Source organism: Phoca vitulina, unplaced genomic scaffold, assembly GCF_004348235.1.
Source record: "Phoca vitulina isolate PV1807 unplaced genomic scaffold, GSC_HSeal_1.0 scaffold32, whole genome shotgun sequence".
NCBI classification, from domain to species: Eukaryota; Metazoa; Chordata; class Mammalia; order Carnivora; family Phocidae; genus Phoca; species Phoca vitulina.
The window spans coordinates 5,598,937-5,626,913 of NW_022589735.1; the positions used below are offsets into that span (position 1 = coordinate 5,598,937).

At 39.3% G+C, this 27,977-nt stretch overlaps 1 protein-coding gene across 2 annotated transcripts; it reads left to right on the top strand.

The window, feature by feature from the left end:
- Positions 1-271: 271 nt before the first annotated feature.
- On the top strand, positions 272-27,951 carry SAR1B (secretion associated Ras related GTPase 1B). Of its 2 annotated transcripts, none has more exons than XM_032425301.1 (7): positions 272-353; positions 13,008-13,085; positions 17,566-17,685; positions 22,272-22,337; positions 23,844-23,947; positions 25,135-25,266; positions 26,637-27,951. In XM_032425301.1, the coding sequence occupies exons 2-7, from the start codon at positions 13,028-13,030 to the stop codon at positions 26,751-26,753; spliced, it is 597 nt and encodes a 198-aa protein (XP_032281192.1). In that variant the 5' UTR covers positions 272-353; positions 13,008-13,027; the 3' UTR covers positions 26,754-27,951. The 2 variants fall into 2 exon arrangements, with proteins under 2 accessions (XP_032281192.1, XP_032281191.1); XM_032425300.1 differs by having other exon boundaries at positions 277-382.
- Positions 27,952-27,977: the final 26 nt, after the last annotated feature.

Sequence of the window (27,977 nt, forward strand, 5' to 3'; positions counted from 1 at the left end):
AGTGCATTTTTAAAAACGGATGTCATAGATAATTTTCCCAAGCTACAGACTCGCGTTTCCTTCTCTGCCTAGGCCCTCGGGTCCCTGAAGCCCTTTCCCGCGGATGCGGGAAGACCAGGTTGCTGGAAGGCTGGCTGCAGCCAGCAAGCGCGCTCAGCCTGGGGTTTGGCGGCGGAACCGCGGGGAGGCGGAACTTTGGGCTCGTGGAACTGTGGCCCTGCGGACCGCCAGGAGGGAAGCACCCCTCCACCCCCCACCCAGCCTCCCGGCCCGGAAGGAGCTGACGGGAGCTGGGACATCGGCAGCCATCGCGCTTTCCAGTTCGAACTAGACGGGTGTAGGGCGGTCGCCAGGTGAGGAATTGCGCTCTCTCCATTCGCAGGTGAGTGGCGGTCTCTTCTCCCGGTAGAACCGGCAGGCGGCAGCTGTGGATCCCAGGGAAGGTGCACTTTTCGGGCCTGAGCCCACCGGGGCCCCTGCTTGTGACCAGGCGGGAAGGGGTCCCTGTTTTCCTCTCTGGAGTCAGGCGGCACTAAGAGGAACGGGTTCCTTTCCTGCTCTGCGGTGGTCGCTGTTAGAGTCCTCTGGATAGTACACCTGCTGCTGTCAAACGGTGTCATTTCAGAAAAGAATGAACTGACTGTAAGGCGTAGATAAGCTCTTCCTTCCCCTCAGCCTCAGTTTCCTCACCTGATCAGGTGAAGGCGGCGGGGATCATTGACAGTTCAAGACCCTGTGACGCGGTGTTTTCAGTTCTCCCAATTAGTGTGGCGGCAAAGTGAGCTTCTTTACTAGTAGAAGTTAACGTTTGGCCATAGCCCAAGTCCCAGCTGAGTGGGAGAAAGGATAAACAGGTTGGGGGAAAACTGAAATGATTTATAAATTGTTCCAAGATTTTTGAACAACATAGAAATTTGTTTTGACAACAGCTGAAACTCTGACCTCATTGGCCCGAAGAACCAAACTCATTAGGAACGTAAGGTATTTGGTGCATTGGGCAAAACGAGGTGAGGGAATCCTTTTAACTTGAAAAATTAAACCTAGTATTATTTGCATATTTACCTGTCAAGCTCAGTATTACCACGTGTCTTACTCAGAAGAATATCCTAAGTTCAGTGTTAAAATACCAGCTAAGGGTATGAAAGAAGGGGCGCCTGGGTGGCTCAGTCGGTTAAGCATCGGCCTTTGGCTCAGGTCATGATCCCAGGGTCCTGCTCAGCGGGGAGTCGGCTTTTCCCTCTGCCTCTCCCCCTGGCTTGTGCGCGCTCTCTCTCTTAAATAAATAAATAAAATCTTTAAAAAAAAAAGGTATGAAAGAAAAGGAAATACTTACTAACTGTCTCCTATGTGTGAGGTGCTAGCCATTCGCACAACAATTCATTAAGGAAGGTAATGGTATCATCTCTATTTTACAGATGGGGAATAAGGGGAGACTTATAATTTGTCAGTAATTAGTGTTGCTGACATAGCAAAGCAATGTGTGTATCTAATACTGTTTTGAGGATTTACATTCATTACCAAAATATTTGGAACTTTAAAAACTAATCTTATAGTTCAGTGGCATTTTCTGAGTTTGCAGAAAAGGAATGTTTTGACTTCATTTTAGAAATGTTAGAGAAGCGTTGTTAATAATTACAAAGATGAGCAGTTGAAAAAAGTACATTTTAACCATCCTTTCCTTGCACTTCAAGCAGGAATTGAGACAAAAGATTAGGCTATCAGAAATGAAAATCACTGCCACATCATTTGAAGTTTATAAATCAGAATTCTGTATAATGACTATTTCTCCACCCTCTTCTTTGAGTATACTTGGTTGATACTCATTTAAATGATTTCTCTGCAAAACATTACTAAGCAAACACCTTTAAAATCATGCATTTGAAAAATTTCTCTTGTAAGTGATGAACCACTGAATTCTTCTCCTGAAACCAATATGCACTGTATGTTAACTAGAATTTAAATAAAAATTTGAAAAAAAAGAAAACTTTCTCTTTGTTGTGTGTAGCTTTTAAAACAATTTCAATTAAGAGTATTTTAAGGGGGAGGGGGCGCCTGGGTGGCTCAGTCGTTAAGCATCTGCCTTCAGCTCAGGTCATGATCTCAGGGTCCTGGGATCGAGTCCCCCCATCGGGCTCCCTGCTCAGCCGGGAGTCTGCTTCTCCTTCTCCCCCCGTTTGTGTTCCCTCTCTCGCTGTGTCTCTCTCTGTCAAATAAATAAAATCTTAAAAAAAAAAAAATTTTTTTTTTTTTTTTAAAGATTTTATTTATTTATTTGACAGAGAGATAGAGAGAACACAAGTAGGCAGAGAAGCAGGCAGAGGGAGAGGGAGAAGCAGGCACCCCGCAGAGCAGGGAGCCCGATGCGGGACTCGATCCCAGGACCCTGGGATCATGACCTGAGCCGAAGGCAGCCGCTTAACCAACTGAGCCACCCAGGCGCCCCCCAAAAAAAAAATTTTTAATGGGGCTTCTGGCTTGCTCAGTGGGGGAATGCCACTCTTGATCTTGGGGTCATGAGTTCAAGCCCCATGTTGGGCCTAGAGCTTTTTTAAAAAAGTATTTTAAGGATTGAATTTGTCACTGCTTATATCAATTTTCAGGTGTTTTTTTTTTTTTTAGATTTTATTTATTTATTTGAGAGAGAGACAGCGAGAGCAGGAACACAAGCAGGGGGAGTGGGGGAGTGGGAGAGGAAGAAGCAGGCTTCCTGCTGAGCAGGGAGCCTGATGTGGGACTCTATCCCAGGACCCTGGGATCATGACCTGAGCCAAAGGCAGACGCTTAAAGACTGATCCACCCAGGCGCCCCTCGATTTTCATTTAATTCAGTATAGGCAAGTTCAGTACTCAGACTCACAACAACCTTATTCATAATATAGCATTCTTTCCTCCTTCTCTTACTCTTAAAAAAATCCTATTTATATTTGTCACAGATTTAACCTTTCAATCGAGTGTCATTTTTCCCTAAAGGAAACTTGAGTTTGTACTTTTGGTTGATTACATGAACCCAAAGGTCTAATCCCATTACTATGATTGCTATGCATTTAATCATAAAATGTTTTTTTGAGTTTTGTATTTGCATCACTATTTCAAAATTTTAAAGGCTATAGAAAGAAAATCTAAGAATTTTAGGGGAGAATATTTATAAAGTCAGCACTGTCTTGAAACATTTAACATTATTACTTTCCATCCTTGGTAATACACAGGGCCTTGCTGAAATTCTATAAAACATGGTCAAGCAGAGTTTGGTCTCATATTTCTAGTACTATTTGAATTTGAAAGAGAAGTGTGCATAATTTCTAAATGAGCATAATTTCTAAATCAGGTAGTTTACTGATCTTACGGAATTTATACACATTTTTATCATAAACCTGATGAAGATGGGTAGAAAATTATGATTAATCTTTTCTAGTAAATATCTTTACCTAGAGTTGAAGGAAACTCTTCTAGTACCTTTTCTGGTGACAGTCAGTGACAGTGTCGTTAATACTTAAAGACATTCATGGGACGCCTGGGTGGCTCAGTTCGTTGGGTGTCTGTCTTCAGCTCAGGTCATGATCCCAGGGTCCCGGGATCGAGTCCCACATTGGGCTCCCTGCTCCCTTTTCCCTCTTCCTCTGCTGCTCCCCCTGCTTGTGCCCTCTCTCTCTCTCTGATAAATAAATAAAATATTAATAAATAAAGACATTCATGAAAAATATCATTAAAAACTTCTTCATATTGGGGTGCCTGGGTGGCTCAGTTGGTTAAGCGTCTGACTGTTGATTTCGGCTCGGGTTGTGAAATAGAGCCCCGAGTTGGGCTCAGCTCTGGGTATGGAGCCTGCTTAAGATTCTCTTTCTCCCTCTCCCCCTCCCTCTTTCTCTCTCTCCCCATCTCTCTCTAAAAAAATTTTTTTTCATATTAAAATACTGAAATCTTTCAGTATTTTTTTTTAAAGATTTTATTTATTTGACAGAGAGAGACACAGAGAGAGACACAGCGAGAGAGGGAACACAGCAGGGGGAGTGGGAGAGGGAGAAGCAGGCCTCCCGCGGAGCAGGGAGCCCGATGTGGGGCTTGATCCCAGGACCCTGGGATCATGACCTGAGCTGAAGGCAGACGCTTAACGACTGAGCCACCCAGGCGCCCCTTTCAATATTATTTTTTTTTTTTTAAGATTTATTTTATTTATTAGAGAGCACAAGTGGGGTGGTGGGAGGAAGGGCAGAGGGAGAGGGAGAAGCAGGCCTCCCCACTGAGCAGGGAGCCCGATATGGGACTCGATCCCAGGACCCCGAGATCATGACCTGAGCCGAAGGCAGCTGCTTAACCGACTGAGCCACCCAGGCATCCCCCCTTTCAATATTCTTGTTAATATTGAAGTTAACTTGAAAATTGGCATTTAGAGTTTGTGCTTTTGAGGAGGCACCTGGTTCAGTTGGTAGAGTGTACAACTCTTGATCTCAGGGTTGTGAGTTCAAACCCAATGCTGGGTGTGTAGAGATTACTTAAAAAATAAAATAAAATCATTAAAAATAAAAATAAAGTTTGTGTTTTGAATTTCAGTTAATTTAGTTGGAATGAGTTAATACCACTTTATGTTGTGTAGTATACAAAATATTTTCAGGTACATTATCATAATTAATCATTTTTTTTTTTAAGATTTTATTTGAGAAAGAACAAACACGAAAAGGGGGAAGGGCAGAAGGAGAGAGAGAAGCAGGATCCCGCTGAGCAAGGAACCTGCTGCAGGGCTCCATCCCAGGACCCTGTCTGGGAGCATGACCTGAGCCAAAGGCAGATGCCCAACTGACTGAGCCACCCAGGCGCCCCACATAATTAATCATTCTTAAAACTCTGTGAGGCAAATAGTATTCCTATTATAAGTAAGAAGAAATTGGAGCTTAGAAAGACTGGCTTTAGAATGAAATAATAGTATTTAAAAGATGCATATTAAATCCTGATTTTTAAAATTCTAGGATAGGGGCACCTGGGTGGCTCAGTCATTGAGCGTCTGCCTTCGGCTCAGGTCATGATCCCAGGGTCCTGGGATCAAGCCCCGAGGAAGCCTGCTTCTCCCTCTCCCACTCCTACTGCTTGTGTTCCCTCTCTCGCTGTGTCTCTCTCTGTCAAACAAACAAACAAATAAATAAAATCTTTTTTAAAAAAATAAATAAAATTCTAGGATAGGTACTCAACTTTCACCATGGCTCTACCATCCTTTGCGTCCCAGAGTTAATAATGTATTGTTTCTATAATGCTACTCTGGTGTTATATTTGCCTTTTTAGACCATTGGAACTTTTTATTTCTTTATTTTTTAATAATCGCTTTATTGAAATATGATAGTTCACATACCATAAAATTTATCCTCTTAAAGTATACAATTCAGTGTTTTTAGTATAGTCACAGTGTTATGCAGCCATCACCACTATCTATTCCAGAACATTTTCATCACCCAAAAAGAAACCCAGTACCTATTAGCAGTCACTCCCAGTTTCCCCTTACCTCCCTTATCTGACAACCACTAACTTACTCTGAGAACTTAATGTTCAGGACATTTCATGTAAATGGAATCACTCATGTAAGTTTAATGGGAGAAGGCTTTAAGCAGTTATTTGTAATCTGAGCGGTTCTGTTCCATTCTACTCTTTTTTACTGATTTTCATGTTACTGGGGTAGATCACTTTTCTAATCTGCATAGGCACTTTTCCTGTTTGTTGTTCATGCAATAAATAAATCTGCTGACGTGTATATGTTTCCTTATTCTTGACCTTTGCTCTTCACATGTCTAATAGTGAGTTCATGGTGTTGTGTAACCTGTTCTCAGGGCTCAGGTATCTGTTTGTGGCTAAGTAACTTTTAGTCTTAGTTGGGCATTTTTATTTCTACTTTAAAATGACTAATGCTTCCTACCTTGTTTTAAGGTTCTTAGAAACCACAGCTTTATTGAAATATAAATATCTCATTATCTTCTAAAGCAGAGTTTCCAATATATGTTAATTATTTCTCTAGGGACAAATTTTACAACAGCAAATTTGGACCATCTTTATGCAAAAAATCGTTTTTCCTTCAAGGCTTACCCCATTCCACTCTCTGTCAGTCTCATAGCTTTCACCTACTAACAGTCATCTTCAGTGAGGACTTCTTTTTTTAGTAAACTCTGTCCTCAATGTGTGGTTCGAACTCATGACCCCGAGATCAAGAGTCACATGCTCCACTAACTGAACCAGCCAGGCACCCCTTCAATGAGGACTTTGTCACTTGATTCACAGTCTTGCTCTCTCTAGCCCCGCGTTCTTCCTGGTGATTCTGCTGTCAGCGTGGACAGTATACCATGTAGCCTGGCTTCCCCTTTCTTTCACCCCAGCTTTTTTCATCTGTCTGTGCCAGAGCTGGGCCTTGGAACTTGCCACCACCCAGACCTGATCCTCTTGAATTTTTGAACCCCACATTCTCCTCCAGTTTGCTGACACAATTCTGCTCCGCCTTTCACTTTTCTTGCCCTTTTACTATGATTATGTATGTCTACAGTTGCTTTTCGACCAGAGCTTTTCCCCCTGTTCTCTTAGTTCTCTTCTGTGAGAAGCCTGCCTTTGCTGCCCAGTTTATCCCCAGGTACTAGCTGCCTTTATACATTTATTCACACAGCCTGAACTTTTGATCGTATCACTTCAGCCTCTCACTAGTATTCCCCTTGTCTTTTTTCAGTTCCTAATCCCTGTTCACTCCATGTTCTGTAAAGCTGATCCTTGCTGGAGGGAGTGGCAGGGAGAGGGGGAGGTTGGAAATCCATGCAGATGGACAATGCTATGAATGTTTTTCTGCCCCAGCCAAGCACTCAGCTCTTTTTAGCAGTCTTTTAACTTGATCTTTTCCCCACAGTAGCTATTCGAATCTTCACTCTGCTCCTCAGAAAATTCTCGGTACCCCTTCTTCACTTTTGGAGTCTGATTCCTGCTACCTCCACTGTATGTTCCCTGGCCCTCCTTCCTTCTAATCTTAGAGGAGAAGTGCTCTCAGCCCTGGCTCCTCTTGAGACTGTGCCCCTTTTGCAATTCCTTCCTTACCTTTCTCGCTCATCTTTAACCTCTCCCTTTCTGCTAGCTCCTTCTTATCAACATACTTACCCTTCCTTAAGAAGAAAATCCTTCTGTCATTCTATTTCAAACTCTTTGAAAGAGGACTCCTTCCTTACTGCCTCCAGCTATTGACCTTCTGTCCTACTCCTTCTCCATAATAACAGCAACCAGGTATTAAGTACTTATTTTGTGCATTTTATCTCAACTTGATCTTTACAACACCCTGAGAGAGTTTGCAAAAGAAACTGTAGCTTGTTCTAAGGTCACACAGTTAATGACTCTTGGAGACCCAGCTCTGCTGTGCTTTAAGTACTAGCCTTGGGCTCTCCTGGACTTCCGCTCTGCTGTGGGTGACTCATGCTCTCAGCAGTTGTCTCCTAGTCACAAAGCAAGCTGTGACATCTCTGCAGCGGTACTAATGGGGCTAACTTCTTTCCACTTCTGCCACTGTCTCTTCTTGGTTTTTTGTTTTTGTTTCTTTAAGATTTTATTTATTTGAGAGAGTGAACAAGAGAGAGAGCACAAGGGGGTGGAAGGGCAGAGGGAGAGGGAGAAGCAGACTCCCCTCAGAGCAGGGAGCCCGATGTGGGGCTCGATCCCAGGACCCCGCGATCATGACCTGAGCTGAAGGCAGATGCTCAACTGACTGAGCCACCCAGGCGCCCCTCTTCTAGTTCTATCCTTGCTGGGTTCTGTTGGTTCTTCCACTCTTGTCCCTTAAAGATCATCTCAAGTGAAAACTCATTTCTTCCATAGCATTTGGCTGGTGCTTGAGGCAGGAGGCCTTTAGGCAGAATTGGTGGGAGAAATTCATTTGTTCGTTGGGATGGAGAATGGGCAGAGGTTTTAAGATGGTAAAGTATAGGTCACCGGCAGTGAATGGCAAGTGGTTTACTTTGGCCCAGGGAAAGCTACAAGTAGGGAAGATTTAAGCTTGTAAAGGTGACCAAAAGATAGATAGTGGAAGTTCTGGAATATTGGACGAGGAGTTTGAATCATTTCTCAGCCCACAGACCTCCAGTGGCTCTCTATCCATGGGTATAGGGTGGCCATATAATTTCACACCTAATCAGGATGCTTTTGAGAGTGAAAGGAAGCACTATGAATAATTGTACTGAGCTAACTTTGCTGAGACTGTCCCCAGCAAGCTGGGAGTTATAGTCACCCTGACCATGCAATAAATCAAGTCTAAGATGACATTTTGATGAAGCCACTCTGGAGGGTGTGTACAGAGTGGTACAAACAAAATTTGAAGTTAAGATGGTAGTTTGGGAATGTGATTTAAGGTTCTTCACTAACTGGTTCCTGTAGGAATCAAAGAAAGCTTGAGACTAAAGAAATTGATAGAGCTGGGGAATAACTAACTGGATGTGTGATGTGAGGGAGAAGGAGGAATTACATGTCAGAGTCATAAGCTGGAGTGATTCAAAAAATGGTACGTAACCATTTAAACAAATTTAGCCTTTAAAACTTTGTTATAAAGCCACTGCAGTGTAAAAGAAAGGGAACGGACTTGGAAGTCAGAAAGACCCGTGTTTAAAACTTGGATGTGCCAATCCCTAATACTTGAGTCTTAGCTATTGTAACTTCAGTTTCTTCTTCTGTAAAATGGGAACAGTAATGTATTTACTTGGGGGCCCAGTCAGTAGAGCATGCATGACTCTTGATCTCGGGGTCCTCAGTTCAAGCCCCACATTGGGTATGGAGCCTATTTAAAAAAAATATATAATAATAATAATATATTTACTTTGAAAGGTTGTTGGGGTGTTTAGCGGTGACATTCACAAAGTGACTAGTCCTGTGGGCCACATGGTAGAAGAAATAAGAGCAGCTAATGCTGAATGCTTCCTCCATGCCAGATGCTAAGTGCTTTGTGTATAGTAATGGATTTAATCTTCACAACCATCTCAGGTAGCTACTGTTATTCCCAGTTTACAGGTAAGGAAACTGAAGTAACTTGCCTAAGGTTGGTGGTAAAATCCTGGCTCCGTAGTTCTTGTTTTTGTTTTTGTTTTAAGATTTTATTTATTTTTGACAGAGAGAGAGATAGCAAGAGAGGGAACACAAGCAGGAGGAGTGGGAGAGGAAGAAGCAGGCTTCCCGCTGAGCAGGGAGCCAGACATGGGGCTCAATCCCAGGACCCTGGGATCATGACCTGAGCCGAAGGCAGACGCTTAATGACTAAGTCACCCACGTGACCCCGTAGTTCTTGTTCTTAACCTTTCAACAAATCATAATGCTCATGGGGGTAGCTGCTATTTCTTGTTAGCTTTGCTTTATTAGATTGAAAGACTGATTCAGTATTGTTTCCTATGTCAATATGTTATGGGTAGCAAGCATGAAGACCAAATGCCTAAATTTAGTATCAGATTTGTTTCTCAGACTTATGCCTCACTTGTGAGCACCTGTTGACTGATGCTAAGTTTGCAGCCCCCTAACCTGTCCCATCATTTCACAGTACCTGACTTTTTGCTGTCCCCACTTAGTTTCACACCTCTCCACTTAGCAAACTCTTATTTAATCTTCAAGATTCAGGCTGAACATCATCCAAGAAACCTTTCCTTAGGGACACCTGAGTGGCTTAGTCGTTAAGGGTCAGCCTTTGGCTCAGGTCATGATTCAAGCCCCACATCGCATCAGGCTCCCTGCTCAGCCAGAAGCCTGCTTCTCCCTCTCATACTCCCCCGTTTTGTGTTCCCTTTCTCGCTGTCTCTCTCTCTGTCTGTCAAATAAATAAATCTTAAACAAACAAACAAACAAACCAAACCTTTCCTTAGCTACAAGTTGTTGTCTCTGTAGAACTGTGGAAATAGGACTCTGGATGTAGAGACAAGGAGGACTGGTTTTCTTTTTCTATACAGAGCATAAAGTACATTTGTGAGCATACCATACCCCTTCCTACTGCATTACTTCTCTTTATTCTGATTTTACACTGTTATGATCATTCATTCCCTAATAGCTTATCATTTACAATATGGGCAGTCTTTTTCTTTGTGTTTGTATAAGTTTAGAAATTCTATAGGGTAAGTTGTTACCATCCTAGATAATATCCTATTCAGTTTTAACATTTTTCAGTTGAATTACATTTGTGTAGCTAACTTACCTCTCTAGACTTTAACCTTTTCAAGAGAAAGAGCCATGTTTATCATCAGTATTTGTATCCCCCATGGTGTCTTAGCTTAGGACCTTGGACATAATATGAACTTGGTAATTATTATTGAATTAAATAAAATGTCTCAATACACCACTACTTTATTTGATTCCCTAGAGTGAAAATTATGATTCTGTTTGAAAAACATACATCTTACCTAAAAATCTTCAGAAAAGATAAGCCACTTGTATATAATTCTGTGACTACAAGTTTCAATTTCTACATGACCTAGAATAATAATAGAATGAGATAGAATTTTCAACTTGAGTAAAATAAGAACTTCTAAGGTACTGGATTTTTTTTAAGATTTATTTATTTTAGAGAGAGAGAGTGAGCAGTGAGAGGCAGAGGGAGAGAGTCTTTTTTAAAGATTTTATGTATTTGTTATGTCAGAGAGAGAGAGAGCACGCACAAGCAGGGGAAGGGGCAGAGGTAGAGGGAGAAGCAGGCTCCCCACTGAGCAAGGAGCCCGATGTGGGACTTGATCCCAGGACCCTGGGATCATGACCTGAGCTGAAGGCAGACGCTTAACCAACTGAACCACCCAGGCGTCCCTGGATTTTTGTATATATATATGTGGCTCTTCTAGTTCTCATTCTTGTGCTACTGACATATGAAACTTTATAATTTGTGAGTCATTCTCAGTCAGGAATGGACTGGTTGCAAGAGCAAAATTTTGCTCTGGCAAGTTCAAGTAAGGGGATGGAAGAAGGGAGAGGCTGTTGCCTGGATCCAGGGAATCGCCTAGTAAATACTGCTAGACCTTCTAAACTGGAGGTAGGTGTCTCTTTCGTCTCTCATTTTCAAGGCAGTGTAATCTCTTAACACCTTATCCTCTAGCAGTTCTGAGTTTGGTGGGCCTGTCTGGATCAGGTTGGCAGCCCACTGACTGAGAGGTGGTTAAAGAAAGCAGTGTTGTGTGTCACACTTTGTCTAAAGAATGTCAAAGATAGCAGAACCTTTCAAATTGTTTGGACTTGGCCCAAGTTTTGGGCCTGGGTTTTGTTTAGCTCTAGAAAATGAACTTTGTTGATCTGAAAGTGTATTTTTGTATATGTGATCTTTCATTTCTCCAGGATTTTTTTCCTCTTCTTTCCATATTAGCTTTATTAGTTATCAAGCCCATGTCAAGTAAATGCTATACGGAACTATACTCTGCATGTTCTACTGTGATTTAAGAAAATGTTTTTTAACATTCAGTAATATGATTAAAATTTGAAAAATGCCGAAAGATGACAGACCCAGAAATTTACCACATGTTACCATTTACTACAAAGGACCAAAAGTAACAGAAAGAGGGTTTTTACTCCACGTAGCTATAATCAGACTCGGAAACTTACTATCATAAATTTCCTTTTTTCATCTCTTTCTCCTTGCTCTTCCTTCCCCTACTCTAAGGTTTTGGTACCTATTTCATAGACCATATATACTTCATTTAACTTACTGTTGAATATAGATTATTTCCAAAATTTTTCTTACATAATGCTTTGATGCACATCTGTATACATAAAGATTGTCCATATTTAGGACAATTTCTAAAAGTAGAATTCTTGGGGGGTTGTTTGAGTGGTCACTTGGTTAAGCATCCGACTCTTCATCTCAGCTCAGGTCTTGATCTCAGGGTTGTGAGTTAAAGCATACCTTAAATAAATAAGTAAGTAAGGGCGCCTGGGTGGCTCAGTCGTTAGGCGTCTGCCTTCGGCTCAGGTCATGATTCCAGGGTCCTGGGATCGAGCCCCACATCGGGCTCCCTGCTCTGCGGGAAGTCTGCTTCTCCCTCTCCTACTCCCCCTGCTTGTGTTCCCTCTCTCACTGTGTCTCTCTCTGTCAAATAAATAAAATCTTTAAAAAAAAAAAAAAAATAAGTAAGTAAGTAGAATTCTTGGGTCAAACAGTATAACATATATTACTGGCGAATTAGTTATTAAAAAGATTTGCATCAATTTATACTGCTATTAACTGCCTCTCTTACGACATCTTTTCCAGTTCTGGCTGTTACAATTCATTTTCGTGTTTGCCACTCTGATTGGCAAATAATGGTCTCTAGTTTGTTTTTTAATTAAAATTTTTTTGGTTTTTTAAAAATGGAAAGAGGGCTTTCACTTTTTTTCCTTTTTTTTTTTTTAAAGATTTTATTTATTTATTTTACAGAGAGAAAGTTAGCGAGAGCAGAAACACAAGCAGGAAGAGTGGGAGAGGGAGAAGCAGACTCCCCACTGAGCAGGGGGCCTGATGCGGGGTTCGATCCCAGGACCCTGGGACCATGACCTGAGCCGAAGGCAGACGCTTAACCACTGAGCCACCCAGGCACCCCTCCCTTTTTTTTTTTTAAGATTTTAATTATTTATTTGTCAGAGAGAGAGAGGATACAAGCAGGGGGAGAAGCAGGCAGAGGGAGAAGTAGGCTCCCCAATGAGCAAGGAGCCCGATGCGGAACTCGATTCCAGGACCCTGGGATCATGACCCAAGCCAAACGCAGACGCTTAACCAACTGAGCCACCCAGGCGTCCCCCCCCCCTTTTTTTTTAAAGTAAGCTGTACACCCAGCATGGGGCTTGAACTCCCTACCCTGAGATCAAGAGTTGAATGTTCTACCAGTTAAGCCAGCCAGGCACCCCACTAGTTGGTATTTTAATGGCATTTTGTTTTTTATGCATCAGTATAGATCAGATTAGACCACCCTGGTAAGAATGGCTAACTCCTTATAGTAAGGTTGTTGTAGGATTATTTACTCAGAGTTCCTCTTTAATGTTGTTCAATGTTGACTACTGAATTCAAAACACTTTCTTTTTCAGACTCTATATAAGATTTGGATATGTCCTTCATATTTGACTGGATTTACAGTGGTTTCAGCAGTGTGCTACAGTTTTTAGGTATGTTGGTTCTTTGTTCTCTATTGTTATCCCATTTAATCCTACTTAAATAAAAGTGCTTATTTGTCTAGAGCCTCTTTATATATAACCCAGTAGTTGCGAATGTGGGCTTTGAAATCATACAAACATGTTCAGTTACTCATTATATCTCTTATAAATTATGTAGTCTTGGGCAAATTACTTTCTCCACCTTAACCTTAGTTTCCTTATCTGTAAATTAAAAATAAGTCCTACCCCTTAAGATTGTTGATAGGAATATTATTTACAGGAATAGCTACCTTTGATTAGCCAGTTTACCTAAGTGCTTTAGATACTTTATCTCATTTAATCCTCACAGGAATTCTCTGCATTATTTTTGTTACTATAAAATACACGTTCCATAAAGTGCCTTGTATATCATAACTGGCAGTGTATAGTCTGCTAAATGAGACTTGTTTACGCAGCAAATCTCACTAGTGATTTTCCTCTCTTCTATAGATTTTAAAGAGGAAAAACTTTAGCATCTCATTCTCTTATTGACACTCTTAACTTCTCACATTTTCCAGCGAAACAAGCTTTTGATTAACTTTTATGTTACAACATACACAATTTATTATAGTAATTAATGAAGATATTTCTGGTCTCTTATTTTCAAATCATGCCCTAAGTTTAGTCTCCATGTAATCATCATCTTGAACTGGAACAAAGAGAAGCATTTCATGTAATTACAGAGTTGTCAACATAATTCCTAACTGGCCACAACCATACTTATGAATTACTATCTCCTATATAAATGGCTCTTTTTCCACAAACATAATTTTAACAAAGGAAATAAATTTTGTTTGGAAAATACACATTTTGTTTGACTACTATATATTAAAAGGATAAAAATGTAAGATCAAATTTTGTCAGTCTATTTTTATTTCATATTTGAACCTCAATGTTTGCACATTTTTAAAAATTAAGGTTTTCTTTTTCCTTTTTAAAATAAAATTCTTCACATTTTATACTGTCACTCTACTACAGGTCAAATATCAGATCTCTCTATATTACCTCCTCAAGAATTCTTAAATATTTTTATCAGACTGAAATATTTTATTACAATTTTTAACAACTGGGTCAGAAATAAACATTTTAAACTTCATTATACTGGGATAACCCGGGTTGTAACAGGTTGGTATCTGTATCTCAGTTTATAGAAAAATTAATCTATGGTGAACTGTGTTGAAAAAGCAAAATAAATTGCCTCATAAGCAGGAGCAAGAGGTTAATAGGGCTAACAGTAGGAGGCAGTGTAGAGAAATGAAATGAACCAAAGCTTAGGCTTCAGGCATGGTTTCAAATCTCATATCTGACTTCAGCATTTGAGCAAGTTAACTTTGAGCCTTTGTTCCCCTCTGTAAAAAAGAGGATAATAACGTTTACTTCAAAGAGTTATTTTTTGTTTTTTTAATTTTATTTATTTGAGAGAGTGAGAAAGAGAGAGCACAAGAGAGGGGGTAGGGTCAGAGGGAGAAACAGACTCCCCGCTGAGCAGGGAGCCTGATGTGGGACTCGATCCTGGGACCCCGGGATCATGACCTGAGCCGAAGGCAGTCGCTTAACCAACTGAGCCACCCAGGCACCCTCCAAGAGTTATTTTGAAGATTAAATAATGTGTAACAGTTTGCTTAATAGTGCCTATCACAAAATAAGGATTTAGTCCAACCTACTTTAAAGATTAAAGTTTAAACGTTCTAGGTGTTCCCTTTTGGAATCTTATCCAGTGCACTTTTACTACTTAAAAGTATGGTAAGATTGATTGTGATTGCACTGGTTAGAAACAATCGATGTAGAAACGTTTTAAGAAATAGAAATGTGGGGCGCCTGGGTGGCTCAGTCGTTAGGCATCTGCCTTCGGCTCAGGTCATGATCCCAGGGTCCTGGGATCAAGCCCCGCATTGGGCTCCGTGCTCGGCGGGAAGCCTGCTTCTCCCTCTCCCACTCCCCCTGCTTGTGTTCCCTCTCCCGCTGTGTCTCTCTCTCTGCCAAATAAATAAATAAAATCTTAAAAAAAAAAAAAAAGAAATAGAAATGTAGGGGTGCCTGGATAGCTCAGTCTGTTAAGCGTCTGCCTTTGGCTCAGGTCATGATCTCAGGGTCCTGGGATCAAGCCCCACATCGGGCTCCCTGCTTAGCTTGGAGTCTGCTTCTCCCTCTCCCTCTGCTTTTGCTTTCTCTCTAATAAATAAAATCTTAAAAAAAAAAAAAAAATACAAATGTATAAAAATTTATTAGTCATAATTCATGATTAAGTGAGAAATTTAGTACCCAGCTCAAGTAAATATGGAAGACCGTCTTCTCCTTAGGATCAGAATTGTTGGTCACTGGGTTATCAAAAGTTTAGGTCTTCAAACAATTTACTTCTTAAGCTTCAATGTGGATAAAGAATTGGGTGTTATTTTGGCATGAACTTATTAAATGGGTAGCCTGAATTACAATGCCTAATGTCTTTCAAAGTTCATTTATTGATTGAGTAAATATTTTTGGAATGGCTACTATGTCCCCGGTCTTCATGTAATTCCATGGGTGTCAATTAAACACATGAAACATAAAGTTCAATATTACTACATACCTATTAGAATGTTCAAAAGCTGGACATTGACAACACCAGATGCTGACAAGGATGTGGAGCAGCAAGAACTTTCATTCACTCCTGGGAATGCAAAATGGTACAGACGCTTTGGAAGATTGGGTGATTTCTTACAAAACTAGACATACTCTTACCATACAGTCCAGCAGTTGTGCTCCTTGGTATTTACCCAAAGGAGCTGAAAACAATGTGAACCTGCACACTGATGTTTTATAGCAGCTTCATTTATAATTGCCAAAACTTGGAAGCAACCAAGATATCCTTCAGTAGGTGAATGGAGAAATAAACTGGTTCATCTAGACAATGGAGTATTCAGCACTAAAAAGAAATGAGCTATCAAGCCATGAAAAGACATGGAGGAAGCTGAAATGCATATTACTAAGTGGAAGAAGCCAACCTTAGAAGGCTACATACTGTCTGATGACAACTATATGACATTCTGGCAAGGCAAAAAGGCAGAAATAATGGAGACAATAAAAAGATGAGTGGTTGCCAGGCAGTGGGGGTAAGGTGGGATGAAGAGGCAGAGGTTACAGGACTTTTAGGGCAGTGAAAACACTTTGTATGATATTATAATGATGGATATATGTTCTTATATGTTTGTCAAAATACAGAATATACAACACTAAGAGTGAGCCCTAAGGTAACTCTGGGTGATTATGATGTATCAGTGTAGATTCATCATTGGGTGAGTGATGTTGATAATGGGGGAGGCTATATATGTGTGGGGACAGGGGGTTTTGTCAGTTTATATTAAAACTGTCAGTTTTGTTGTAAACCTAAAACTGCTCTGAAAAAAAGCCTTTAAAAAAAATAAAGCTCAATTTTTAATTTTGCAGTAAATGTCAATCTCTTATAAATTGGTCAGCGCTCTTTTTTCTCTCACTTCCTCTATCAGTATTAGTTGATACATGTAAATTATGTGCTTGGTTTTTTTGTTTTGCTTTAGTTTTATGTAAACCTGTGAATAGTTTAACCGTATTCTCAGGGAAATTTGACAGTGACCCAAACTTTTTATTGAAAAAACTCACTATGATTATTATTGTCAGAAGTGCTTAACTTATTTTCATCCATGAAAAATTTCTTTTTCCTTTTTTTAAGATTTTTATTTATTCATTTGACAGAGACACAGCGAGAGAGGGACCACAAGCAGGGGGAGGGGGAGAGGGAGAAGCAGGCCTCCCGCAGAGCAGGGAGCCCGATGCAGGGCTCGATCCCAGGACTCTGGGATCATGACCTGAGCTGAAGGCAGACGCTTAACGACTGAGCCACCCAGGTGCCCCTTTAATTTTCCTTTTGGTCCAGCTTCACAAATAGGTGATGTCAAGTGTGTTATGATTGTTTCTCTAGTAGATGACATTGATATTTATTCCTAAATTGTCAAGGGGATCAGCGTTGTGGTATTGAGACAAGTTTAGGTAACACATTTCAATGACTGGGACAGAGTTTAGTTTTAAAATGATTTGAGGGGCGCCTGGGTGGCTCAGTCCGTTGAGCATCTGCCTTCAGCTCAGGTCATGATCCTGGTCAGATCCCTCTGCCTGCTATTTCCCCACTTGTGCTCTCTCTTGCTCTCTCTCTCTCTCTCTCTCTGTCAAATGAATGAATAAAATCTTAAAAAAAAAAAATGACTTGAATTTACAAATCAAAACTAAAAATAGACTAGAAATTCAAGCTTATTCAAGCCAGTTTATAAAATCTTACAAGTTCAAAAGGTTAATAGGTGTTTCTTTATAAAAAAAAATCTAATTAGGAAAAGTATACAAATAACTAAACTGTAAATGTTATATTATAGTTTTATTTAAAGTCTTTTGTTTGGATAATCTATGTCAGATAGAATTTTGACTAATCATAGCTCTTACTCTGCAGGATTATATAAGAAAACCGGTAAATTGGTATTTCTTGGATTGGATAATGCAGGAAAAACAACATTGCTACACATGCTAAAAGATGACAGGCTTGGACAACATGTCCCAACGTTACATCCCAGTAAGTATATTCCCATATACGACATGTTACTTTATCAAGTGATACCAGTTCATAGGTACTAACCCAAAATTTTGTCTTTTGGTGGTGGTTTTTTTTTTTTTTTAAGATTTTTATTTATTTATTTGACAGAGAGAGACACAGTGAGAGAGGGAACACAAGCAGAGGGAGTGGGAGAGGGAGAAGCAGGCCTCCCGTGGAGCAGGGAGCCTAATGCGGGGCTCGATCCCAGGACCCTGGGATCATGACCTGAGCCGAAGTCAGTTGCTTAACCGACTGAGCCACCCAGGCGCCCCTTTTGGTGTTTTTTTGGTAGATAAATTATGATCAGGTGATATGACCTATTCTTAAAATAGTATAATAAATCATAGCTAACCCACTCCACTCCCAAGAAGTATATTTAAATCTTAAAATAATACACATATCTTCTTTTCAGTTAGTACACCCTTCTCCAGCTAGAGGAATTAAAGTTACTGTCTCAGGGATTATAACATGATTGAGGTCTATCCAACGAGATATTGCTTAGGCTATAAATAGTCACCATTACCTTGTTGAGATAACTTAAATTTCTTTCAAGTTTTAAAACTGTACTTTTAATCATTATTCAGTGGACAGCTTATAGTCTTATATTTTGCTAGTGACTCTCCATTTATTAACCAGTTATTTTTCTACTCTGAGAAACCTCAACAGTATCTAATATAAAGACCATAGAATTATTCCAAGAAACAGGGCACGTATGGATACATTTACAGAAAGTTTTAGAACAATTTGAAAGATAATTTACTGTGGTTTCTTTAAGAAAGACTGCCTAAAAGACATTAACAATGACTCTGTAAATCACTAATACATACCGTCCAGCATATAAGGTTATGTCATGATACTATTTGAGAAAGTGAAGTTAATGTTAAAGTGACAAAATTATTAGAACAGAAGCCTAACTCATAAATACCTGTGACCTTACTGTCACTTGAAAAGACTATGAATCAAAAAGACATAAAGTTTTGTTTTTTTATTTTTATTTTTTTTAGACATAGAGTTTAAAAACAAGCTAATCCACAGATTAATTATGAAATAATGAGTGTGGACTTAATAATTAGTATAAAATGGAGCACTGGACCAAAAAGTAGATAATAATATGATAGTTATTTAATTCAGTAAATATTCAGAGAACAAGGAAGGAGAACAACAAAAACAAAGTACTGTTTTATCAATAAAACTCAGTGAAGTTGGAAAAGGAAGATTTTATAAAATTGATAAATCTTTGTTTTATATTAGGACAAGAGTGGGGCTTGGCAGATAGATTCTGATACAAGAACAATACAATTAAAAAATGATCATTGTGAAATTGAGTATTTAAATTGTATGCAAGAACAGTTGAAAGAGACTACAGAGTGGTGTGGTATTATATTAGGTGTAAATCAATTTAAAAAAAATTTTTTTAAGATTTTATTTTTAGTAATCTCTACATCCAACATGGGGCTCCATTGTATAACCCTGAGATCAAGAGTTGCATGCTCTACCACCTGAGCCATCCAGGCACCCACATTTTCATATATTTTTTTAAGATTTTACTTATTTATTTGAGAGAGAGAGAATGAGAGAGAGAGAGCACATGAGAGGGGGAGGGTCAGAGGGAGAAGCAGACTCCCTGCTGAGCAGGGAGCCCGATAAGGGACTCAATCCTGGGGCTCCAGGATCATGACCTGAGCCGAAGGCAGTCACGCAACCAACTGAGCCACCCAGGTGCCCCATCCATTTTCATATTTTTGATGTTGCTCTCTTTTATTTATTCATCAAATATTTATTGAGCACCTACTTTATGTCACACATTGTTCTAAGTACGAGGAGTAAAAGGCACAAAACAGTTGCCATCTCAACTCTCCTGCAGCTCGCGTTCATTTTATCGTACATTTTTCATTATTAAGAGCATATGTGGGGCACCCGGGTGGCTCAGTTAGTTAAGTGACTGCCTTCAGCTCAGGTCATGATCCTGGAGTCCCAGGATCGAGTCCTGCATCGGGCTCCCTGCTCAGCGGGGAGTCTGCTTCTCCCTCTGACCCTCCTCCCTCTCTCTCTCTCATTCTCTCTCTCCCAAATAAAAAAAATAATTTAAAAAAAGAGCGTATGTGGAAAAGGTAATCTATATCTACCCTATGATCTGACAATTCCATTGCTAAGTATTTATCAAGGAGAAATGAAAACATATGTTCACCAAAATCCTTGTACAAGAATGTTTATACCAGCTTTCTTTGTAATAGCCCCAAACTGGAAACAGCTCAGATACCCATCCAAAAAAAAGAAAGAAAGAAAAGATAAACAATGAAATTCTTTTCAATAAGAAAGAGGAATAACTGTTACATACACAATATATATTACGATGCTTGGAAGAAACTGGTCACAAAAAGTTTCATACTGTATGGTATCATTTATATGAAATTCTAGAACAGGCACAACAAACCTGTAGTGATAGAATTCAGATTACTTCTGGGAGTGTACAGTGACTGGGAAGGGGCATACTCCTTGGGATATTGATAGTTTTCTGTGTCTTAATCAAACTGGGACTTTTTATAAAGTAGGGAGTGTACTAGGGATTGTAACCATAAAGGTAGTTTCCCAACCACATCCAAGCGTTATATTTTCCTTATGGAAAGGAACACACTTTGAACACAAATTGTATTGGTTCATTCAGTTGGGAGTCTATATAAAGAATTTTTTAACAAGAAACTCCTCTGGGGCCTCAGCAATTGTAATGAATAGTTAAAATTACACTGAACCTTTCATTATAATTGTAGGGGACTTCTGCTTTTGCTATGGGCAGTAAGAGCATCTGGAATTATCCTCCCATTGTAAGCTGCTAGAAAACTGGACAACCATATATACTACAACTGTTTTCAGAACTGGACAGTATTTAGCACAGGACTGTGATTCCTGAGAGAAGGAAAACAAACCTTTCTTTATTCAGGCTTTTATCACAGAGATAATCTTCAGACCATGGTGCAGGAAGAAGAAACCCAAACATGACCCAGTAGTCTTGCTGAGTTGAGGAGAGAGAGACTAGAATATGGGGAAACTGGGGTGACAAGAATTTGCTTGGCATAGTACCAGAGAAGGAGCTCTGCAGACAGAGAACTGCAGAAATGTTCATGGCTAAATACCAATCTGTGTGCATAGGGTAAAACTCCCCATGGCCAAACAAAGAACAATTTCTGGAGAAAGAATAATTGTAGCAGAGCTGTTAACCAAATAATTCTCAGAGCTCACATGGGCCCAGGAATCATTCATGTTCCCACCAGCCAGAAGGGAGAGATGTGGCATTCAGGAGAGACTCCAGAAGGATCATACCTTATTTTTTTTTTTTTTTTTTTTTAAAGATTTTTTATTTATTTATTTGAGAGAGAGAGAATGAGAGAGAGCAAGCACATGAGAGGGGGGAGGGTCAGAGGGAGAAGCAGACTCCCTGCCGAGCAGGGAGCCTGATGCGGGACTCGATCCAGGGACTCCAGGATCATGACCTGAGCCGAAGGCAGTCGCTTAACCAACTGAGCCACCCAGGCGCCCCAGGATCATACCTTATTAATGGGGCTGAAGTACCTGTAAAGACTACGATAACCCAACAAAATTAAAAACTGATCTGCAAGCAGTTTAACTGCCTGCCATAACAAAGTCCATCTTACTTCAAAAGAATACAACGAAATCCAGCATCCAGTGAAAAATGACTAGACATGCAAAGAAGCAGGAAAGTGTGACCCACAACCAGGAGAAAAATCAATCAGTAGTGACAGGCCCAGAAGTGACTAAGATGATGGAATTAGCAGATGAGGATCCCAAAGGAGCTGTGATGAATGTGCTCAAGGACTGAAGGAAAACATGAAAAGAATGAGGAAAGAAATGGAAGATACAAGACAGAACCAAGTGGAACTCCTAGAAATGAAAAATACAATAACTGAAATTTTCACTACATAGGATTAACAACAAAATAGCAAAGACCAGTGAACTTAAGTCAACATAATAGAAACTATATAAAATGAAGCACAGAGAGAAAAATGAAAAGAAAATGAACAGATACTCAGTGACCTGTGGGATAATACGAAGCAGTCTAGCCAACCTATACTTGAAGTCCTAGAAGAAGGAGGGAGGGAGCAGAAAAAAATTTGAAGACATCATGGCAAAAATTTTTTTTGCAACTGTGTTTATCATTAAAGACTATCACTTGCTAATATGAGAGCCATGAGAGAAAAGTATTTCCCCGGTGTCATCTAAGATGAATTACAGGAAAAATTATAAGGTTGGAGCAGTTACTTGATTTCACAACACATAATTATCTGAATAGTTAATATTTTCAGCAGGAGAAAGAAAGAAGGAAAAAAAATGTTGGATTTGTGGAAGGTAGTGAATAGTAGAATATTACCATTACTTGTGTTATGTTGTCAATATAAATTGAAGTATATCTAATTACAACAGATTCTTTTATTAGTTCCTAAATGTCTGATTTGAACTTATTTGCAGTTAATCAAACATTAAGTAGCAATATATACCATAAATGGATATCTGATTTTCTTGTTGTAAAAATATTTTGTATTATTATTTAGCTTCAGAAGAACTAACCATTGCTGGCATGACCTTTACAACTTTTGATTTGGGTGGACATGTTCAAGGTAAGATTCTATTACTCTTACAGTTGCTTTATTTTATTTTAATAAAAATGTGGCCATTATTTTCCAGTGCATGAAATCTCATTCTGTTCAAGAAAGGCCAGAGAAGACTTAAAATTTAAGAATTATTACCACCAGATAAGCTTTAAACCAAAGTGATTTTCATGATACTCCTGGTCAATTTAAGTCTGAATTGCTTTAGGTATAAAGCATGAACCTAAATTTAGCCTCTGTCCTCTGCTCCAATTCACATCTCACTGATTGTCATAATCATGTTATGATGTTACTGCTCTGTATTAAAAACCTTCAATGGCTGACCTACAAAATGGAAGCCAAACTCATTAACCTGGCATTTGGGATCTCTGTAATCTGATCCCAGCTTATTTTTTGAGTCTTTATTTTCCTCTATTCCCTTTCCTATTCTCTGTACTCCAACTAAACAAAACCCTCTTGATGTTCTCCCCCTCTGTGCTTTTGCTCATGCCATCCCCATCTGCACACAAGTAACCCACCTTCAGGGACCAGTCAGTGTAAGTATGGCTACCTCCCCTGAGAAGCCACTCTCACCTGGGAGTGCTCTTAATTATACTTCCATGGTGCTTAGTGCATTTGTGTAAATGTCTACAAGTTTGGAAAAGACTCTTATCTCCTCTACTAAACTTTCCGGAACTAAAGTCTATTTCTTATGTCCCCCAAAAGACATGGCAGTGCCCAGCACATGGTAATTCATAAATAGTGAATATTACAAAGTTGGTGGGCATTCTGAAAGCTCCTAAGACAAATAGTTGAAAAGATTTTGATTGGTTGTGGCTAGTGAATGCACATTTGAGACATAATAATTATTTGAAATATATATGAAGTATTTTCCAGAATATAATGGTTAGAGAGAATTGGAACCTAATGGAGTTTGTCTGAGACTTAATTTCTGTGTTGTTTTTAAGATATATCATAAAACTGAAGTCAGAAAAAAGTTGCTTACCCCTAAGGCACCCCTAAAACTTTTCTAAAAATAATGTCATGGAAAAAAATTACCCTAAAGGTTTCATCGACTTTAATTTCTGTTATAACAGTTTGCTTTTATTATTTTAATGTAACAAATCTGTACCCACAAATTTCCTTCTTTCACTGACTCCGAATTTATCAGTGGCAAAAAAACTGATAAAATGTCAAAAAATGAATACTGCATATAAATAAATAAAATTTAAAAATAGTGGCAGTCATCCAATGAACTTAATGTGCATCATTGTCCATTGGTAGCAAATAATAATTCCACTTCTAACTTGGGAGAATTGGGGCAGAGTAAAATATTTGACTTGCTCACATCAAGGAAAGCCTTCCTCGGTCCTCTGGAAAGATTTGGCAACCCTGGGTTAAAGATTAACTTGAGTATATAGTGAAGTGGTAGCAGCTAAGGGATAATTATACTTGATATCTTGTTGGACTCTTCCATCAAACCATCTGCTAGGTTTGACCAGCAAATAAAATCTAACTCCTGATTGTTTTTGTTAGCTCGAAGAGTGTGGAAAAACTACCTTCCTGCTATCAATGGCATTGTATTTCTGGTGGATTGTGCAGACCATGAAAGGCTGTTAGAATCAAAAGAAGAACTTGATGTAAGTTAACTAAAACTAAACATAGCTGAATCACTGTGGTAAGCTTGAGGAAATAGGTTGGAGATCTAGGTATCAGAGTGCAGCTTTTCTGCAGTCTCTGATATAACTCCTGGCAATTTATGGAGCTCAGTGGTTACTCCACTTAGAATGCAGAGACAGTAGCTTGGAGTAATTGTAGCTATTGAGGACATACTAACACAGACTTTCTTCCTGAAGACCTAAGCTCACTCTGTGCAGCATGCCTTTCTAGTATATTTCATGTCTGTGGCATACCTGGAGTGGCTTGGTCTTGAGTCCCTGGTCATCCTAGATGCCATTTTCTTCAGGAGTTGGCTGGAACCTGGAAATGGTATAACATATTATCTTAGTCACCACTTCCAGGAGTGAGTAGGGGCATTTGTAGCCACTTCTCCTCCCCCTCTTCCAGGTCAGATGCTTCGTAAAGTGGCTCAGGATCAGCTGGGAAGGCCAGGGCTAGATCTGGGACCACAGAGAAAGCAATGATTTGACCTTGACCGTGCCTCTGCCCAGAGCAGGCAAATAACTGTTCATGTGGCAAAGTCCAGGTAGGTTCTGTGGTCATGGAACAAGGTCAGGGAATTCCTAACTACCTACTTTGTGCCAGGCACGGGTATATTAACTCATTTAATTCTCAAATCAACTCCATAAGGTAGGTGCTACTATTCCAAATTCTCTTTGAACTTCATTGAGGCTTATTTGTCCAAGATCTCATAATTCATAAACAGTAGAACTAGAATTGAAACCAGGTCTGCTCACCTTCAAGGTATTTGTTTTAGAGTCCCTTAGTGATTCACAGAGTGAGCAGAGTTGAGCAGTTACAGAAGGAGCTATAGGGAAACAGAAGAATTGAGCTTACAGTTTCTTTGAGCTCACTCTGTTTTGTTTTGTTTTTTAGTTTTTTTGTTTTTTTTTTTTTAACTCCTCTCTCCACCCAGCTTGGAGCTCACACTTAACCCCCAGATCAAGGATTGCATGTTCTACTAACTGAGCCAGCCAGGCGCCCCAGAGCTTGCTTTAAAATGTACGAAAAGTTTGTCAAAGAAATTTGGCAATACTGACGTGCTATGATAGAGAATGAGTCCTTGATACTCACTGGTATCTTATCATAAGGAGCTCTTCAGATAGTTTCATATCAACATCTTGTCTTTCATTTTGTTTTGTTTCAGTCACTAATGACAGATGAAACCATTGCTAATGTGCCTATACTAATTCTTGGGAACAAGATTGACAGACCTGAAGCCATCAGTGAAGAGAGGTTACGAGAGATGTTTGGTTTATATGGTCAGACAACAGGAAAGGTAAATAAAACAATTTTTTTTTTTTTTTTTACTAGTGTGAATATTTCATTTGACAGTGTAAGGGTCTTTTAATTTAATACCTTATTTGTTTTTATCTTCTGAAATAGTTTATTCCAGTACTAGCACTAACAGTAATCATGGTGATTAGTCCAATTGGTGGTCTGCCTTTTTTTAAATTGAGGTATAACTGACACGTAACATTAGTTTCAAGTGTACAACCAAATGTCTTTTTAAATTACTACTGTCCAATTACTTTAAATTACTATTGTCCAACTACTATGCCCATTATTATTATTTTTTCTTAAAAACTGTCATTTGTACATTTGGGTCTTTTTAAATTAGTCTTCATGTGTTTTCTTTCTACCACTGAATGAAACCTTTTCTTAGGGATAACAAAAATGTTAAAGCTCATGCTTGTGGGAAACTGAATGAAAGCTTTCAAAGTTTATTCTTCTTAGTTTTTCAGAATTAGCCACCAAATAATATACTTAAAGGTTTAAGCATTCCAGTAATGTATTTAGGCCCTAAGTTCATCAGAAATAAAAATAAAATGTAAATTTGAACAGTGTTTGGGGATTTTCTGAACATAATACTTTTTTTAAGATTTTATATGAGATAAAGAGAGTGAGCATGAGGGGGTAGGGGGAGCGAGAGGGAGAAGCAGACTCCCCACTGAGGAGGGAGCCCGAAGCGGGGCTGGACCCCAAGACCCTGAGATCATGACCTGAGCCTAAGGCAGATGCTTGACCGACTGAGCCACCCAGGCATCCCTGAACATAATACTTTATAATAAGCTTCAAAATGCATTATTTTTGCAATCATTTTTACTAGTATTTGTTTGAGGGAGAGACCTTGGTATTGAAAAATATCAGAGTTTACAAACAAAATTTCCTTGGTTTGTGTGTATGTGTGTGCATATATATATATGTATATATATATATACACACACACATATTTTCAGAGTAGAGAAATACTGCATTCTTTGGAAGGAGACTGATGTTAGGGTAGACTTTAGTCTGTTTTCTGTGTCTTCTATAAGTCAACTCCCCATTTTTAGGAAATGCCTTGTTGAGTCATAAACCTACTCAAAAAGGTTTGTCTTTAATATTAGTGAAGCTGGCTTGGGTAACTTAAATTTTTCCAAGTCAAAGATTATTTTCATTCTTTTGTGCCTCAGAAACTCCCCTCTTTCCCACTGAGAAAAGGAGGTTTCCTGTGTGTCTAAGGGACTTGTTGTCCGCCCAACAGTCAAGGCTTAGCACAGTCACCCTTTGTTCTGAGATGTAGAAGCTGCAATTCAGCTGTAAAGTGGAGCTTTTATTTCATAAAGGGGTCATCCATCATAATATAATGTCTGTCTTCCCTTCTAGGGCAATGTATCTCTGAAAGAACTGAATGCCCGACCCTTAGAAGTTTTCATGTGCAGCGTGCTCAAAAGGCAAGGCTATGGAGAAGGTTTCCGTTGGATGGCACAATACATTGATTAACAACCACCTGCATCGGTTCCAGGTCTCACCATTCAGGCCTACTCAGAGATTTGATCCACTCAACATGCATAACTTGAATTCAATAGACTTTTGTTGGTTAGAAAACATGTTTTTTAGATTATTAATATTTTATCAACTTAATTTGAGTGCAAATTGAAAACTGATTCAAGTAAGTTTGAGTATCAGAATGTTAGCTTTCTAATTCCATAAAAATAGTTTATACAGTTTATAATCTGACATTATCCCCAGCACCATTTATAAAGAACAACTTTCCAGCAGTACATTTGAAGCACTTTTTAACAACGTGAAGCTACAAATATAAACCATGTTTGAAAGCTCATCATGTTAAATTTTTATGTACTATTTTGGAACTAGTTTTTAAATTTTAGATTATATGTCCACCTGTCTTAAGTGTACAGTTAATAATTAGCTTATTGATGATTGCATGATGCCTTACAGTTTTCAATAATATTTTTTCTTATGCAAACGTCATGCAATAAAACACACCCTGATGTTTGGCATTTTTGTTGGACAGATGTTTCATTTAATGTGTCTTATCTAGCTAGTATGCTCCGACATTTTGAGTATTTAATAACATACATATGAGGGGGTTGTGGGGAAAGGAGACCACTTCAGAATTTTTAGGATAATGTATAAGTCTCTAGAGGCTTTTGCATTTTCCAGGAGACAAGCTGTGTTTAGTTCCACCTTGTACCACATTTATCTCTGAATCACATGTGTTTGTAACAGTAATGCTACCATTATTAGTGCTGATGGGGTCCACCTCCTAGTTTCCGTGGGATTGGTCTTTTGAAGAAAAGCACATCTGGTACAACACAAGGTTAATCTGGGGTTTGATAGGCCCTATAGCTCCATTCCAGTTGTCTGATTCTGAAGTGTTCCAAACTTACTGGTGCCCAGTTCGGTTATTTGTGCCTTTTCACCAGAAGTAGTGACAGGCACCAGTATCCCCACATTTAGAGGTACTCCCCACTCCCTTTTACATAATGGTACTCCCAGGGCAAGCAACAAGTAGCACCTTGTGTGTAGTTTCATTGTGGAGGCCTGTATATATGTGAGAAAGGAAGCCTCTTCTGCCTTCTGAGCTGCATGGGGATTCTGGTCCTGTCCTATAGCTTTTTTGCATTGTTTGGCATATTTTATTTCTCAGTAGAAATAAATGAATGCTTGTGTTTGATTTTCCTTTTTCTTAATTGCTCTCAG